The 17,064-nt window shown below is 36.2% G+C and overlaps 1 protein-coding gene across 9 annotated transcripts; it reads left to right on the plus strand.

Moving 5' to 3' along the window:
- Positions 1–5,974: 5,974 nt before the first annotated feature.
- LOC127622180 (E-selectin-like) lies at positions 5,975–16,225 on the plus strand. 9 transcript variants are annotated; one of them, XM_052096166.1, is made up of 20 exons: positions 5,975–6,088; positions 6,171–6,240; positions 6,795–7,184; positions 7,672–7,782; positions 7,887–8,078; positions 8,175–8,366; positions 8,536–8,727; positions 9,623–9,814; positions 9,911–10,102; positions 10,271–10,462; positions 11,356–11,547; positions 11,644–11,835; positions 12,005–12,196; positions 13,164–13,355; positions 13,473–13,664; positions 13,786–13,977; positions 15,125–15,232; positions 15,448–15,469; positions 15,707–15,794; positions 15,953–16,225. In XM_052096166.1, exons 1-19 carry the CDS (start codon positions 6,086–6,088, stop codon positions 15,765–15,767), a joined length of 3,069 nt encoding a protein of 1,022 aa, XP_051952126.1. In that variant the 5' UTR covers positions 5,975–6,085; the 3' UTR covers positions 15,768–15,794; positions 15,953–16,225. The 9 variants fall into 9 exon arrangements, with proteins under 9 accessions (XP_051952126.1, XP_051952127.1, XP_051952134.1 ...); XM_052096167.1 differs by lacking the exons at positions 13,164–13,355; positions 13,473–13,664; XM_052096174.1 differs by lacking the exons at positions 11,644–11,835; positions 12,005–12,196; positions 13,164–13,355.
- The last annotated feature ends 839 nt before the right edge of the window (positions 16,226–17,064 follow it).

Genomic DNA, 17,064 nt, shown 5'->3' on the forward strand with positions numbered 1-17,064 from the left:
TTTATTGTCGTTTCAACCATATACAGTTAGTACAGTACACAGCAAAACGAGACAACGTTCCTCCAGGACCATGGTGCTACATAAAAACAACAAAGGACCAACATAGGACCACATGAGACAACACAACGAAATAAAATACCTATATAAACTACCTATATATACCTATATATAGTGCACGTGCAAACATGTGCAAAAAGTACAGGACAGTACAACAAATTACTGACAATGAACAGGACAATAGACAGTGCAGCGCCGACCAGTACTCAGTAGTGCAAAAAGATGACAGTTTCTAAAAATGTAAACATAACATACTATGAGATAATGTTCTATGCACATAGCAGTTATTGAGGTAGCAGACAGTTATAAAGTGACAGTTATTAAAGTGCAACTCAGGACACGTGTGTGTCAAACCAGTCTCTGAGTATTGAGAAGTCTGATGGCTTGGGGAAGAAGCTGTTACACAGTCTGGCCGTGAGGGCCCGAATGCTTCGGTACCTCTTGCCAGACGGGAGGAGGGTAAAGAGTTTGTGTGAGGGGTGTGTGGGGTCGTCCACAATGCTGGTTGCTTTGCGGATACAGTGTTTTTTGTAAATGTCTTTGATGGAGGGAAGAGAGACCCCAATGATCTTCTCAGCTGTCCTCACTATCCTCTGCAGGGCTTTGCGGTCCGAAACGGTGCAAGTCCCAAACCAGGCAGTGATGCAGCTGCTCAGGATGCTCTCAATAGTCCCTCTATAGAATGTAGGGAGGATGGGGGGGTGGGATATGTGCTTTCCTCAGCCTTCGAAGAAAGTAGAGACGCTGCTGGGCTTTCTTGGTGATAGAGCTGGTGTTGAGGGACCAGGTGAGATTCTCCGCCAGGTGAACACCAAGAAATTTGGTGCTCTTGACGATCTCCACAGAGGAGCCGTCGATGTTCAGCGGAGTGTGTTCACCTTGTGCTCTCCTAAAGTCAACAACCATCTCTTTTGTTTTGTCGACATTCAGGGACAGGTTGTTGGCTCTACACCAGTTCGTCAGCCGCTGCACCTCCTCTCTGTATGCTGACTCGTTGTTCTTGCTGATGAGACCCACCACGGTCGTGTCATCGGCGAACTTGATGATGTGATTTGAGCTGTGCATTGCTGCACCGTCGTGAGTCAGCAGAGTGAACAGCAGTGGACTGAGCACACAGCCCTGGGGGGCCCCAGTGCTCAGTGTGGTGGTGGTGGAGATGCTGTTCCCGATCCGGACTGACTGAGGTCTCCCAGTCAGGAAGTCCAGGATCCAGTTGCAGAGGGAGGTGTCCAGGCCCAGCAGGTTCAGCTTTCCAATCAGGTGCTGGGGAATGATTGTGTTGAATGCTGAGCTGAAATCTATGAACAGCATTCGAACGTATGAGTCCTTATTGTCTAGGTGGGTGAGGGCCAGATGGAGGGTTGTGGTGATGGCATCGTCCGTTGAACGGTTTGAACGATACGCAAACTGCAGTGGGTCTAGTGAGGGGGGCAGCTGGGTCTTAATCTGCCTCATGACGAGCCTCTCGAAGCACTTCATGATGATGGGTGTAAGTGCGACGGGACGGTAGTCGTTGAGGCAGGACACTGAAGACTTCTTTGGCATGGGGATGATGGTGGTGGTGAAGAAGGCTCACCAGCGCCTCTTCTTCCTGAGACGGCTGAGGAAGTTTTGAATGAACCACCACATCCTCACACGGTTCTACACTAGCACTGTAGAGAGCATCCTGACTGGCTGCATCACCGCCTGGTACGGCAATAGCACCGCCCACAACTGCAAAGGGTGGTGTGAACTGCCAGAAACATCATCGGAGGTGAGCTTCCCTCCCTCCAGGCCATATATACCAGGCGGTGTGTGAAAAAAGCTCGGAGGATCATCAGAGACTCCAGCCACCCGAGTCATGGTCTGTTCTCACTGCAACCATCAGGCAGGCGGTATCGCAGCATCAGGACCCGCACCAGCCGACTACATGACAGCTTCTTCCCCCAAGCAATCAGACTTTTGAACATTTGATCACTCACGATCAATAATCAGCACTGCACTTTATTAATCTATAATCTCACACTGGACTGTCAACATATTCTCCTCAATACAACTACTGTATATATATATATATATATATATATATATATATATATATATATTTCATATACTCTTTACTTATTGTGTTGTATATTGTGTATTCTATATTGTGTACTGTACATTGTATATAATTATTGTGTTGTGTAAGTATGTGTACATTTGGTATGTAAATTGTGTTGTGTAAGTATGTTGTTTACTGTAATTGGTATACGTCTCGTCACTGTCATGACTGCTATGTTGCTCGGAACTGCACACAAGAATTTCACCTACTGTTGCACTTGTGTACATTGTAGTGTGACAATAAAGTTATTTGATTTTGATTTGACCTCCAAAGTTGTGGCAGCATGGAGGAATGGGCCAAAATTCTACCAACTTCTTGTGAGAAGCTTGTGGAAGACAACGTAAAACGTTTGACCCAAGTTAAAAAATGTCATGGCAATGCTACCAAATACTAACAAAGTGTATGTAAACTTCTGACACTCTGAATGTGATGAAAGATATAAAAGCTGAAATAAATCCTTTTCTCTACTATTATACTGACATTTCACATCCTTAAAATAAAGCAGTGATCGTAACTGACCTAAGACAGGGAATGTTTTCTATAATTAAATGTCAGGAATTGTGAAAAACTGAGTTTAATGTAAACATCTGACTTCAATTTTATGTTGATATCATTAATTATTCTGAGTTGTTATGAGAGCCACTGCACAACTGACAAATTGTGATGTTTTGACACTTTCAATTTACTGTTATGAAGGATTCATTGAAGTGAAAATAACATAAAATGTGCTTATTTTATTATTTTATGTTTGTTTGTTTTAATGTTTTGGTACCATTTAGTCATTTAGAGCTAAATAAGGTCTAAACATCATAACCCCCCACAACTTAAATGCACAACTTTAGTGTTTTTACTTTAGTGAAATTAGTGGTTTTACATACAGTATTGTGCATAAGTCTTAAGCACATAAGATGTTTCACAAAAACATTTGTCTTAAGATGGTTATTTATATCTTCAGCTTTAGTGTGTCAATAGGAAATATAAATGTTAGACTCCCAAACATTCCTTATGCAAATAGAAAAGATTAGAATATAAGAACAGGCGCCCTGCAACAGATGTTTTTGAAGAACAGTGGTGAATTCACTAAAAAGCCTTGTATATCCTTTCTGCCAACAACCAAGAAAAACTGTGTCCAGGTGTACCTAGGAGATTTGGTACTGTTTTAAAGGCAAAGGTGGTCACACCAAATATTGATTTAGCTTTTTTTATGTTACTGGACTTTGTATGACATTAAGTGATAAATGAAAACAATTTATGGCATTATTTTTGAAGACCTCATCACTATGCAAATTTTTTAGCAAGTGCCTAAAACGTACGCACAGTACTGTATCTTTAAAAAAATGCAAGAAAAAAAAGTTAAATATCACATATGTTCAGGTCAGTTTTGATCCTGCGAACACCTCGAGTGTGACTCACAAACGAACACTGAACAAGGGCTAAAACCTTTACAGTAATGTCTATATAGGATACTACGTTGTACTTACAATGTGTGATTCCTCACTTTATTACTTTTGAATTGAACACAAAGTTTTTTTTTTTAATATATTATGGTTATACCTACATAACAGGGCATTAAGTTAGTTTCTTAAAATAAACAAATAAACTGTAAAATGCAAATAATCACATTTTCATGAAATTTGGAATATACTGTAAAGGGGTCAGTGGAATGCTTACTGGCATCATGCCAATTTCTAGACGTGCCCCTAACAACCCATATTTGTTTTTTGCTTTCCTTTGCAAACAGAGCTGAAGATAATACTTCACAGGAAATATGACAATTTCTGACATTATATCTCTCTGGTGAATACTTCCACCAAAAGGGAAGTCTTCAGAAATGTCCACTTTTGAGATAGCACAATGTCTGTAAATATATTTTATTTTTAAACATTTATTGGATAGCCCCTTGGCTATGAATCAGCATACATTTTTTAATGGATTTAATTGGAAATATATTGATTTAAAAAAATGCTTTATCTTTTTGTCACTGATTTTACTTTATAGATTTTGGAACATTAATTTAATTTCAAATTGGCTTGTGAAAATTATGATTGTGTGGTGTTTGCTCATATATTTGGTATAATTATAAAAAATATTTAAAGTACACAAAAAATAAGGATACAATCCTCAAAATTCTTACTCTTGAATGAAGCAACAGTCAATTATCTTTACAGTGATGTGTGTAATCCAATTACAAAGTAATTAGTTACTGTAACTAGTTAAATTCGTGTAAGCAGATTGCAGTTTCTGACTTTCAATTACTTTAATTACTTTTAAGTACATAATGGGATTATGCTTATTTCTATATTAGTTATGTAGAATACATAAATTATGGCCCATAACAAGTCATTGTGAAGAAGAAATGTGAGGTGAGAGTGCATGACTTGTGTGTAACAATGAACAAGAAAGAAATATACACACCCGGCCCCTAATCAGGCTAATCAAGCCTCAGAGAGGGATAAAGGCCGATTTGAGACTGCAGTGGGACAGAGAGAGAGAGATTTACGGCAGCTGCCTGACACCTTTGTGTTTGTCTTTTTGTTTAAGTTCCTTATTAAAATATTATTTATATTGGAAAGCTGATTCTCGCCTCCTCCTTTCCGGATTACGGCACCAGTGTAAAGGTATTAATGGAAAGGAGGAGGAGAGGACCGGCTTGACAATATAAATAACTTTTCTAGGTGCTCCATGATGAACTCCCAGAACCCTTGCTCAATCTGAACTAATCACTTGATCAGTGTCAGGGGCTCTAGAATTAAGAAAATAATCTGTTTGTTACCATATCAATTAACCTAGAGCTTGACTAGAACAACTTTTATACCATGTTTGGACGTTCCTGATCAATGTGACATCAAAATATGGATATATTTTCCAAATAAGGGTGTGTTTTTAATATGACACCCTGGTGACAACTATTTCCATCATATTATATACGTATAGTATTTATTTGGAAGTTTATTTAGTTATGTCATCCATATAATAAATGTGATATTAAGGTATACATTTTATGATAGGCCTAAACCCCTAAATCTCGATACATGACCTTTGGTTACAAGCACTTTATGGTACTTGGAATTTTATATAATTTTTGAAAGGATATCTTATATTATTAAACTAGGCAAACAAATTGTGCCTAAACGGTGTATTGCTTTCTTCAAAGGCTGGGGACAGATATGTGGACCTTTCTGTAGAATGACCCCAAAAAAGTTGGGAAGTTGGAATTGTTCTTCGAAAGGTACATATTCAATTGATGAAATATTGGACAGTTAAAAGCATAGGAAAATGTTAATTTTGAAGAGGGATGCTTTTGAAAAGTGGTAGTCGTTTTCGGTTTCTGTACATAATTTGTAATTGGTCAAATAAAAAGTATGTGCGATAACACTTTACAATAAGGTTCCATTTGTTAACATTAGTTTACAACATTACTTAACATGAACTAACAATGAATAATACTTTTACAGCATTAATTGATCTTTGCTAATGTTCGTTACAACTTATATTAATACATTTTTTAAATTAAAAGTTGTATAATTTACATTACTAACAATGAGCAATTGTTTTTTTGTTTTTTTATTAACTAAAATTAACTAAGAATATATTGTTCACTGTTTGTTCTTGATACCTAATGCATTAACTAATGTTACTCAATGGAGTGTTTACACTTTTCACCCCAAAGCTCTACAAAATTTCCTGAGAGAGCACTTCAGTTGCTTCTTGGACACTAACACCTTGAGAATGTGTTAGAAATTAAAAAAAAAAAAAAAAAAAAGTGGGCAGCGGTTTCCTCTCTTAGTGAGAGAGGATATTTCCATAGATAGATTTCCACAACTGAGCAACCATATAAATGCCCCATTCCAGTGATTCTCAGACCAAATTCCTAAATTGAACAATCATATTAAGAAACAACTAGAAAGACTACCTTTGAAGGATCACTTCTGTGCATTAATAACAATGGTAAGTAAAAGGACAAATTACATTTGTAATCTACTGAAGCAGTTTAGTATAATTAAATATTATGTTTTATTTAATTTCGAAGGGCTTTTACAACAACGTACACCGAGCCAAACATTTGCAGTTTTTTGCCTCACTTGTTCTTATTTCTTCAGGTAAGAAGGATAAACATATCTTTAATTAAATTAAAATATACTTATACTGTGTCGTTATAAATTGAATGTTGTGAAAATGCTTTTATTTAGCATTTTTATAAATTAAGGTAGTTTTTTAACAAATTATCTCATCAACATTACAATTTGAGTGAGAAGTTGAATTAAAAAATTAACATGACTTTCAGAATTTCTTAGTATTTGGTATGTAAAAGAATTATATTAATAATTTTTATAATTTGGTAATTATTTTTTATTTTAATTTTTTGAACTGGTAGTACAGTATTCACTCCAGAAGTTAACATGGTTAATATGGTCAAGGTCACAAATTTGCTTAGTTTATAAGTGCAGAATCTTTCTTACTCATTTTACATTTAGTAGTTTAAAATTATTCAAAATTCAAACTTTCCATTTGTAGGTTTAAATTATATTTTAAATCCCAGATTTTTAATGCGGATTCAGTCTTTTGAACGGCACTGTACATTCTATTGTATTACAGTTGAGTGTAAACCACCTGTTCTAAAATAATTCAAAGTTGTATTGCTTTAATACTGCAGTGCTTAACATGTGGAGAGGCACTGAAGGCTGGTCATACCATCACTCAGAGAAAAGAATGAACTGGGAACTTGCCAGAAACTGGTGCAGGCAGCACTACACAGACATGGTGGCCATCCAGAATAAAGAGGAGAATTATCACCTAAACAACTTCCTTCCATCAGCCAAAACAGGATATTACTGGATCGGGATTCGTAAAATGAATGGCAACTGGACCTGGGTGGGAACCAATAAGCAGCTTTCCCAGAAAGCTGAGAACTGGGCATCGAATGAGCCCAACAATGGAGGAAATAATGAAGACTGTGTGGAAATATACATTAAAAGAATGGTTGATGCGGGCAAATGGAATGATATGTCCTGCAGAAAGGAAAATACTGCACTCTGCTACACAGGTATGCTATGTGTTTATGTGGTGACAATAGAATAACATTGTCTAGCCAAAACACTTGCAATTGAAAAAAATACAGCCATTCTATTGTATCTGTGCATGCAAATATTAGTAAATAAAAACAGTAGCATTACAGTGTGAGTATTAGTTAATTGAACATATAGTTCACCCAAAAATGAAAATTCTGTCATCCTTTTCTCACCTGCATGTCATTCCAAACCCCTATGTCTTTCTTTGGTGGAACACAATAAGAGCTGTTAGACAGAATTATAGCCTCATTCATCGTTTACCTTCATTGTATGGAAACAAATTGCAATGAAAGTGAATGGTCACTGGTAATCACATGCCTTGCTTCTCCTTTTGTGCTTCACACAACAAAGAACGTCAAATGGATTTGCAATAACATGAGGGTGATTAATGATGAAATAAATTAAATTTTGGGGTGAACTATCCCTTTAAAGAAAACATACAAAAATCTTCTCTCTGTTTAGCGTCCTGCAAAAATGACTCCTGCATCAGTGGTCATGGAGAGTGTGTGGAGACCATAAACAACCACACATGTTCATGCTTTGAGGGTTTCTATGGAGAAAGGTGTGAGCATGGTGGGTAACATTTATTTGGATACTGTTGACATATGACCGCACCTGTTGTTGTGATACTGAAATGTGTGCAATTTAATCATTGTACCTGTATTCTGCTTTTTCAGTTGTAAAATGTAAACCAGAGGACATCACCACACCAGATCATGGCAGTGTCCAGTGCTCTCATCCTAATGGACAATTCTCATATGACTCTCAATGTGAATACTCCTGTGAAGAGGGTTATAATGTAAAGGGATCTACTATGACAAGATGCACTTCTACAAAAGAGTGGTCAAGCAAACCACCGACCTGTGAACGTGAGTTGAATTTATGCAATGAAAATTCCATATATAATGTACATAATGAAATGATGTTCAGAAAAACTAAAAAATGTCTGTTCACCATTTTTGCAGTTGTCCAATGTCCAGAGCTGACAAAGCTACAGGAAGGCACTTTGCAATGTCACCATCCCAAGGGCAACTTCAGCTACCAATCCACTTGTGAGTTTGGATGTGATGAAGGATACACCTTAGGAGAGTCTAGCACATCTGCACTGTTCTGTGGGGCCAATGGACACTGGAATGATTCACAATCCAATTGTGAAAGTAAGAAGGCCTAGGTTGTTACATAGAAAGACCACAATAAATCATTTAATTGACTGTTGTGCTTGTAGCTATCTGAAGCTAGACAAATGCATTTAATCATGGTACCGGTTTGCTGTTTCTCATTTGTTATTGACATTTTTCTTTAAAATGTCTGTTTGCTTTTTTACAGTTGTTCAATGTCTAGAGCTGACAAAGCCACAGGAAGGCACTATGCAATGTCACCATCCCATGGGCAACTTCAGCTACAAATCCACCTGTGAGTTTGTATGTGAAGAAGGATACACATTTGGAGACTTCAGCTCTTCTACACTCTTTTGTGCAGCCAATGGACACTGGAATGGTTCACAACCCTATTGTGAAAGTAAGAAGTTTCAGGTTTTTACTTTGAAAACACATTATGAATCTAGTTTACACTGCTGAAAAGACCAGCTTAGGCCAGCATGAATTTCCATGCTGGCTCAGGCTGACTAGTGTTGGATTGGTGATGATGCTAACGCTCTTGCTGGTTGAACTAGTTAAAAAAAGGAAAACTCGAGGTAACAGTGAGGCACTTAAAATTGAAGTGAATGGGGACAATTTTTGCAGGGTTTAAAGGTAGAAAAATTAAGCGTATAATTTTATAAAGGCGTTTACATAAATTCTCCTGTTAAAACTCACATGTTATTCGAGATGTAAAGTTGTTGCAGTCTTAGTTAACCAGGAATATTGGGTTTATGGGGTTACGTCATCATGGTAACGACGTGGTACAATTGGATATAACTTTACATGCAAAAGATTAGTAAGTGATTTTATCACACTAAAATCATGTTAACACGCATATTGTTTTTGTCTTGTAGCTATACTTTTATAACAGTGAGTTTTTTTACGTTTATGGATTGGAACCATTCACTTTCATTGTAAGTGCCTCACTGCAATCAAAGTCATTGTTTTTTTTAAATAAAATTTGGGACAAACCCCCCATTTTTTTTTTTGTTTTTTTTTGTTGTAATCAACATTATGCCACAAATGCTGTCAGTTGAGCTTAACTTGTATTGAAACCATAATAATTATTTAAGACTCTAGTGGGGCCACCAGCAAACCAGCATTTTAAACACAACATTTGTTGGTGACCATTTTCTGGTCTTTTCAGCGAGGTATCAACAGTTCTTCTCTTAATGATCTGAGGGTAGACAAATGGATTTAATCTTGGTACATATTAGCACATCTGTTATGACATTTAATAGTGTGAAATGTGATAACTGTTATGTGCTTTTCAGTTGTAAAATGCAAACCAGAGGACATCACCACAGCAGATCATGGCAGTGTCCAGTGCTCTCATCCTAATGGACAATTCTCATATGACTCTCAATGTGAATACTCCTGTGAAGAGGGTTATAATGTAAAGGGATCTACTACGACAAGATGCACTTCTACAAAAGAGTGGTCAAGCAAACCACCGACCTGTGAACGTGAGTTGAATTTATGCAATAACAATTCCATATCTAATGTACATAATGAAATGATGTTCAGAAAAACTCAAAAATGTCTGTTCAACATTTTTGCAGTTGTCCAATGTCCAGAGCTGACAAAGCCACAGGAAGGCACCTTGCAATGTCACCATCCCAAGGGCAACTTCAGCTACCAATCCACTTGTGAGTTTGGATGTGATGAAGGATACACCTTAGGAGAGTCTAGCACATCTACACTGTTCTGTGGGGCCAGTGGACACTGGAATGATTCACAATCCAACTGTGAAAGTAAGAAGGCCTAGGTTGTTACATAGAAAGACCATAATGAATCATTTAATTGACTGTTATGCTTGTAGCTATCTGAAGCTAGAAAATTCATTTAATCATGGTACCGATTTTCTGTTTCTCATTTGTTATTGAGATTTTTCTTTAAAATGTCTGTTTGCCTTTTTACAGTTGTTCAATGTCTAGAGCTGACAAAGCCACAGGATGGCACTATGCTATGTCACCATCCCATGGGCAACTTCAGCTACAAATCCACCTGTGAGTTTGTATGTGAAGAAGGATACACATTTGGAGACTTCAGCTCTTCTACACTCTTTTGTGCAGCCAATGGACACTGGAATGGTTCACAACCCTATTGTGAAAGTAAGAAGTTTCAGGTTTTTACTTTGAAAACACATTATGAATCTAGTTTACACTGCTGAAAAGACCAGCTTAGGCCAGCATGAATTTCCATGCTGGCTCAGGCTGACTAGTGTTGGATTGGTGATAATGCTAACGCTCTTGCTGGTTGAACTAGTTAAAAAAAGGAAAACTCACGGTTAAAGTGAGACACTTAAAATTGAAGTGAATGGGGACAATTTTTGCAGGGTTTAACGGTAGAAAAAATACGCGTATAATTTTATAAAGGCATTAATATCAATTCTTCTGTTAAAACTCACATGTTATTCGAGCTGTAAAGTTGTTGCAGTCTTAGTTTACCAGGAATACAGGGTTTATGGGGTGACATCGTCATGGTAACGACGTGGTACAATTGGATATAACTTTATATGCAAAAGATTAGCAATGATTTTATCACACTAAAATCATGTTAACACACATATTGTTTTTGTCATGTAGCTATACTTTTATAACAGTGAGTTTTTTAAAGTTTATGGATTGGAACCATTCACTGTCATTGCAAGTGCCTCACTGCAATGAAGGTCATTGTTTTTTTTTTTTATATAAAAGAAGGGACAAATCCCAATTGTTTTTTTTTTTCTTTGGTAATCAACATTATGCCACAAATGCTGTCAATTGAGCATAACTTGTATTGAAACCATAATATTTATTTAAGAAGTCTAGTGGGGCCACCAGCAAACCAGCATTTTAAACACAACAATTGTTGGTGACCATTTTCTGGTCTTTTCAGCGAGGTATCAACAGTTCCTCTCTTAATGATCTGAGGGTAGACAAATGGATTTAATCTTGGTACATATTAGCACATCTGTTACGACATTTAATAGTGTGAAATGTGATAACTGTTATGTGCTTTTCAGTTGTAAAATGCAAACCAGAGGACATCACCACAGCAGATCATGGCAGTGTCCAGTGCTCTCATCCTAATGGACAATTCTCATATGACTCTCAATGTGAATACTCCTGTGAACAGGGTTATAAATTAAAGGGATCTACTACGACAAGATGCACTTCTACAAAAGAGTGGTCAAGCAAACCACCGACCTGTGAACGTGAGTTGAATTTATGCAATAACAATTCCATATATAATGTACATAATGAAATGATGTTCAGAAAAACTAAAAAATGTCTGTTCACCATTTTTGCAGTTGTCCAATGTCCAGAGTTGACAAAGCCACAGGAAGGCACTTTGCAATGTCACCATCCCAAGGGCAACTTCAGCTACCAATCCACTTGTGAGTTTGGATGTGATGAAGGATACACCTTAGGAGAGTCTAGCACATCTACACTGTTCTGTGGGGCCAATGGACACTGGAATGATTCACAATCCAATTGTGAAAGTAAGAAGGCCTAGGTTGTTACATAGAAAGACCACAATGAATCATTTAATTGACTGTTATGCTTGTAGCTATCTGAAGCTAGACAAATGCATTTAATCATGGTACCGGTTTGCTGTTTCTCATTTGTTATTGACATTTTTCTTTAAAATGTCTGTTTGCTTTTTTACAGTTGTTCAATGTCTAGAGCTGACAAAGCCACAGGAAGGCACTATGCAATGTCACCATCCCATGGGCAACTTCAGCTACAAATCCACCTGTGAGTTTGTATGTGAAGAAGGATACACATTTGGAGACTTCAGCTCTTCTACACTCTTCTGTGGGGCCAATGGACACTGGAATGATTCTCAACCCTATTGTGAAAGTAAGAAGCTTCAGGTTTTTACTTTGAAAATACATTATGAAACTAGTTTACACTGCTGAAAAGACCAGCTTAGACCAGCATGAATTTCGATGCTGGCTCAAGCTGGCTAGTGCTGGTTTGGTGCTGGTCTAATAGGTGGAAATTGACAAAACATACTGGTCCAACCTGCATGCTCTTTCTGGTTAAGATAGTTAAATTAATATTCTGGGTTCAATACAAATTAAGCTCAATCAACTACATTTGTGGCAAAATGTTGATTTTCACAAAAAAAAAAAAAAACTGTGGGTTAAAGTGAAGCACTTACAATGGAAGTGAATGAGGGCCAATCATAAACATTAAAATACTTAATGTTTTAATAGTATAGCCACAAGACATAAACAACAGGTGTGTGAACATGATTTTGGTGTGATAAAATCACTTACTAACCTTTTCTGTGTAAAGTCATATCCAGTTTTAAACTTCATTGCCATGATGACATAATGTTGTAAACCCTGTAATCCCGGTAAACAACGATTTAAACAACATTACAGCTCAAATAATACTTTAATTTTAACAGAATAATTAATGTTAGCTTCATATTTCTACCTTCAAACCATCCAAAAATTGTCCTTCACTTTCCCATTCACAGTGCCTACCTCTAACCTAGATTATTATTATAATTTTTTTAAGAAAAAGAGGGACGATTTTTTTGTGGTAATCGAAATGATACCACAAATACTGTTGATTGAGCTGAACTTGTATTTATCATGGAATATTCCTTCAAGAAGCCAAGTGGGGCCACCAGCAAACTGGCATTTTAAACACAACATAAACTGGTGACCATTAATTCTGGTCTTTTTGGTGAAGTATCACAGTTCTTCTCTTACTGATCTTAGGGTAGGTAAATGGATTCAATCTTGGTACGTATTAGCAAATCTGTTATGACATTTAATAGTGTGAAATGTGATAACTGTTATGTGCTTTTCAGTTGTAAAATGCAAACCAGAGGACATCACCACACCAGATCATGGCAGTGTCCAGTGCTCTCATCCTAATGGACAATTCTCATATGACTCTCAATGTGAATACTCCTGTGAAGAGGGTTATAACGTAAAGGGATCTACTACGACAAGATGCACTTCTACCAATGAGTGGTCAAGCAAACCACCGACCTGTGAACGTGAGTATAATTGATGTATATAAAATATCTCATCTGATGTACATTTACAAAACACTCAAGTAAATCTCTCACAGTACTCACATTTTCCTTTGACATGTCTGTTCACCATTTTTGCAGTTGTCCAATGTCCAGAGCTGACAAAGCCACAGGAAGGCACTTTGCAATGCCATGATCCTAAAGGCAACTTTAGCTTCCAATCCACCTGTGAATTTGTATGTAAAGAAGGATACACATTAAGAAACCCCAGCTCTTCTACACTATTTTGTGGAATCACGGGACGCTGGAATGATTCGCAGCCCAACTGTGAAAGTAAGAAGGCACAGAAATGTTTTACTTAGACTATGTTTAAACTCTTTATTGACAGTTCTGCTCTTAGCTATTGGAAACTAGCCATGTGGATATAATAATGGTACTGTTTACTGCTTTCCAGTTGTAAAATGCAAACCAGAGGACATCACCACACCAGATCATGGCAGTGTCCATTGCTCTCATCCTAATGGAAATTTCTCATATGACTCTCAATGTAAATACTCCTGTGAAGAGGGTTATAACGTAACAGGTTCCAGTACGACAACATGCACTTCTACCATAGAATGGTCAAGCAGACCACCGACCTGTGAACGTGAGTTGAATTTATATCATGTAAGGCAAAAGGTGCACTCAGTAATTTTGTCCTCTTTAAAAAAGTTTTACTCGCAAAGAAATGAATAGTAATTTTGATAAATATGTAAAAACTATGAGCACTCACATGAGGTGAAGAATGCAGTCATATCATTAGCCTTATAAAAGGAGTTTTATTCTACATGAAGAGGTCCCCTCCTGGAGGTTGCCATTTTAGAATCACATGACTAGCCTAAAACTATTTGTTTATTCTCCGTAACCCTGTTATTGGACATTTTCACACATTAAATAAATTAAACATGACTAACTGTAAATAGTACATTTCTACAGTGACATTGGTAATGGAAAACTATTGCGTTTGAATTATGTTGCATCCATACCCCTAGGTGTCAGTGTAAGTTCAACACCTTTAAAGTATTGTATTTGAAATAGAGCTATAAAAATGTTCTCTTTAACACATGCGATTAATTCAAAAAGTTTAGCACGTTAATTTCTCTTAATCTCGATTAACTTATTAATCGTTAATACAGCGTAAATCAGCATCAACACTGATTGGAAGGACCTATTTTTTTCAGCCTAAAAAAGTGAATTTTAGTTACCACAGAAGCACGCAAGTCTTAACTTTCACCAAAACGTAGAATGAGACGTTTTTGTCTGCAAGCGCTTTTCGTGTGGAATTCCTATTGGCACTTGATGCTGTCACTGACACCCTGATATGAATCATGAACATGGTTTCTCAATAGCTTTAACAAAGTGGATAGCTGCATTCTGCTGACTGATTAATATTTTTGAGGATGAGAGTTTAAGAGATTTAATGCCCATTGTCATGAATATGCAACATATGTGGGAATTCTGCGATTAATCACGATTAACCACAAACATTATGCGATAAATTGTGATTAAAAATGTTACGGCTGACAGCACTAATTTTAAAGCTAGTTTTAAAAAGTGAAGAAACTTTAATCATATAAATATAGTGTTGTGTAATCACACTGGGAACTGGTCAGGGGAAGTGGCGGTGTGCCAAAGTAAATGGCTGACAGTGACTGTAGGATGCAGATATAGCTGTTTGATGATAAATTGAGAAATGTATTCTTCCACTGTAATGATAATGATTATCTTTTATTTTCTTTAACCTGCTTTTTCAGCTCATCCTGAGGCCTTGGTGACAGAGGTTACTCTTGGGGTTGCAGCTGCTGTCGGTAGCTCTAGTCTGTTTTCAGTCCTCTGGATACTAAAGAAATTGAGGCGTAATGGTGAGTCAACACTCTGCAGAATTTGCTCTTCAATTGCTACATACAGTATATCAGTATTACATATACAATTAAAAAGAATGTCTTATTCTATATATGTCTTTAAAACCATAACAAGTATGACACAAGCACTTAATTGTATAGCATATTCATTTGCATAGCAGTTACCTGTATATGCTAATCTGAAATTATAAAAATATATTTGCTTTTTTGTACAGCTAACAAGTTTGACCTAAACAGGTAAGTTCTGGCTTTCTTTCCTATTTAATATAAATACTTATATGAATATAGGTGTGTGTGTGTATATATATATATATATATATATATATATATATATATATATATATATATATATATATATATATATATTGTCTTTACAGGTATTACTGTCAATTCATTAGTGTGTCACTCTTGGTTTGTCTCTATAGGACTGTGCATATTCTATTTCATAATGCTTTTTTCTGCTTTCATTTTTAGTAACTCAGAAACTGAGGATCATCCTCCGGTATATAAGAACAGTATTGACAGTCTCATATAGAGCAGAAATGCACCAGAATACACAGAGGTGAGAACATTTTCCAACTACTGTAATAATCATGAAAGCTTATGACATATGTATACAGGCCTTTATGTGTAATGTTAGTGGAACAGTTATTTTCTGCAGTGTCACTGAGTATTATAAATGATACAAAGATAAACCAATGCAACCTTCATTTTTCACAGGACTCGAGCATTGCTGTATTGTTGGACACAGAAATCTACTGTGTGTTATTGCATTTCCAAATAGCACATTTCACAAGATCTTCATTAGAGAACCACACTGATGGGCATTAACAGGCAATTTTCATTGAATGTGATTTTAACTTCCCAATGGAAGCGTTTACTATTTACTTGATTGAGCATATTGTTCTTCATTGTTTTTTTTTTATGTTATTACACTATTTTATTGTACTTATTTAAACCGTGTTTGTCTAATTAATCTATTTGACACAATAAACCCAATATATTTTGACTTTCTTAAAGAATTGTGACTTCAATGGTGTTTCAATGCTTTTTACACCTTTACACCAGTGCCTTAAATTGCAGAAATCATCAAGTGCCCTCATCTGGATGATTTAGCATCAACTCAACATCAGTCTAAAAAGAATATTAAAAACAATAGCATCTGAATTCACTTGATCATTCCATTTAGAGACATTTTTGCAGTTGGCAGTGTAATTGAATCTCAACTAAATAAGTTCATGCATGTTCTGTTAGCTTTTTTAGCGTGTTCACTTTTTTCCACCTCTTTTTTAGTAACTTATCCCTTGATTATTATGAAATACCCCATAGAGGTTGTAATGCCATATTTATGTTTTTTTTAATATACAAAATAAAGAAACTAGCTGGTAAGTTAATGGCTCAATTAAGTTCTAATACACATTAATACAAACTATTTCTATTATAGATAAACAATACCTGAGTATTATTTAATATACGGTTCTTCAATTATTTATAGATTGATGTAATTTAAATATATTTTAATGGTTTATATGCTATAATATATTTCATTTATTTTCTGTATATATGTAAATTATGCATGTAATTGTTATAGTTCATGTTATTATTGTTATTGTTCATGGGGTAGTAGTGGTAGTGTATTGATACTATTACAGAACAATTTATCCTCCTTCCCACCCGTCTCCCTTATAAAAATCCAATTCCAAAAACATTCTATATATACATTTATAATTTATATACTTTATTAACTGTCTGGGTCTGGCGACTGTTCTAGTGCTGTCGGTGGGTGCGGCTGGCACGTCTTATCGACATTGGCATGGGTTTTCTTGTATTTT

Source organism: Xyrauchen texanus, chromosome 28, assembly GCF_025860055.1.
Source record: "Xyrauchen texanus isolate HMW12.3.18 chromosome 28, RBS_HiC_50CHRs, whole genome shotgun sequence".
Lineage (NCBI taxonomy): Eukaryota > Metazoa > Chordata > Actinopteri > Cypriniformes > Catostomidae > Xyrauchen > Xyrauchen texanus.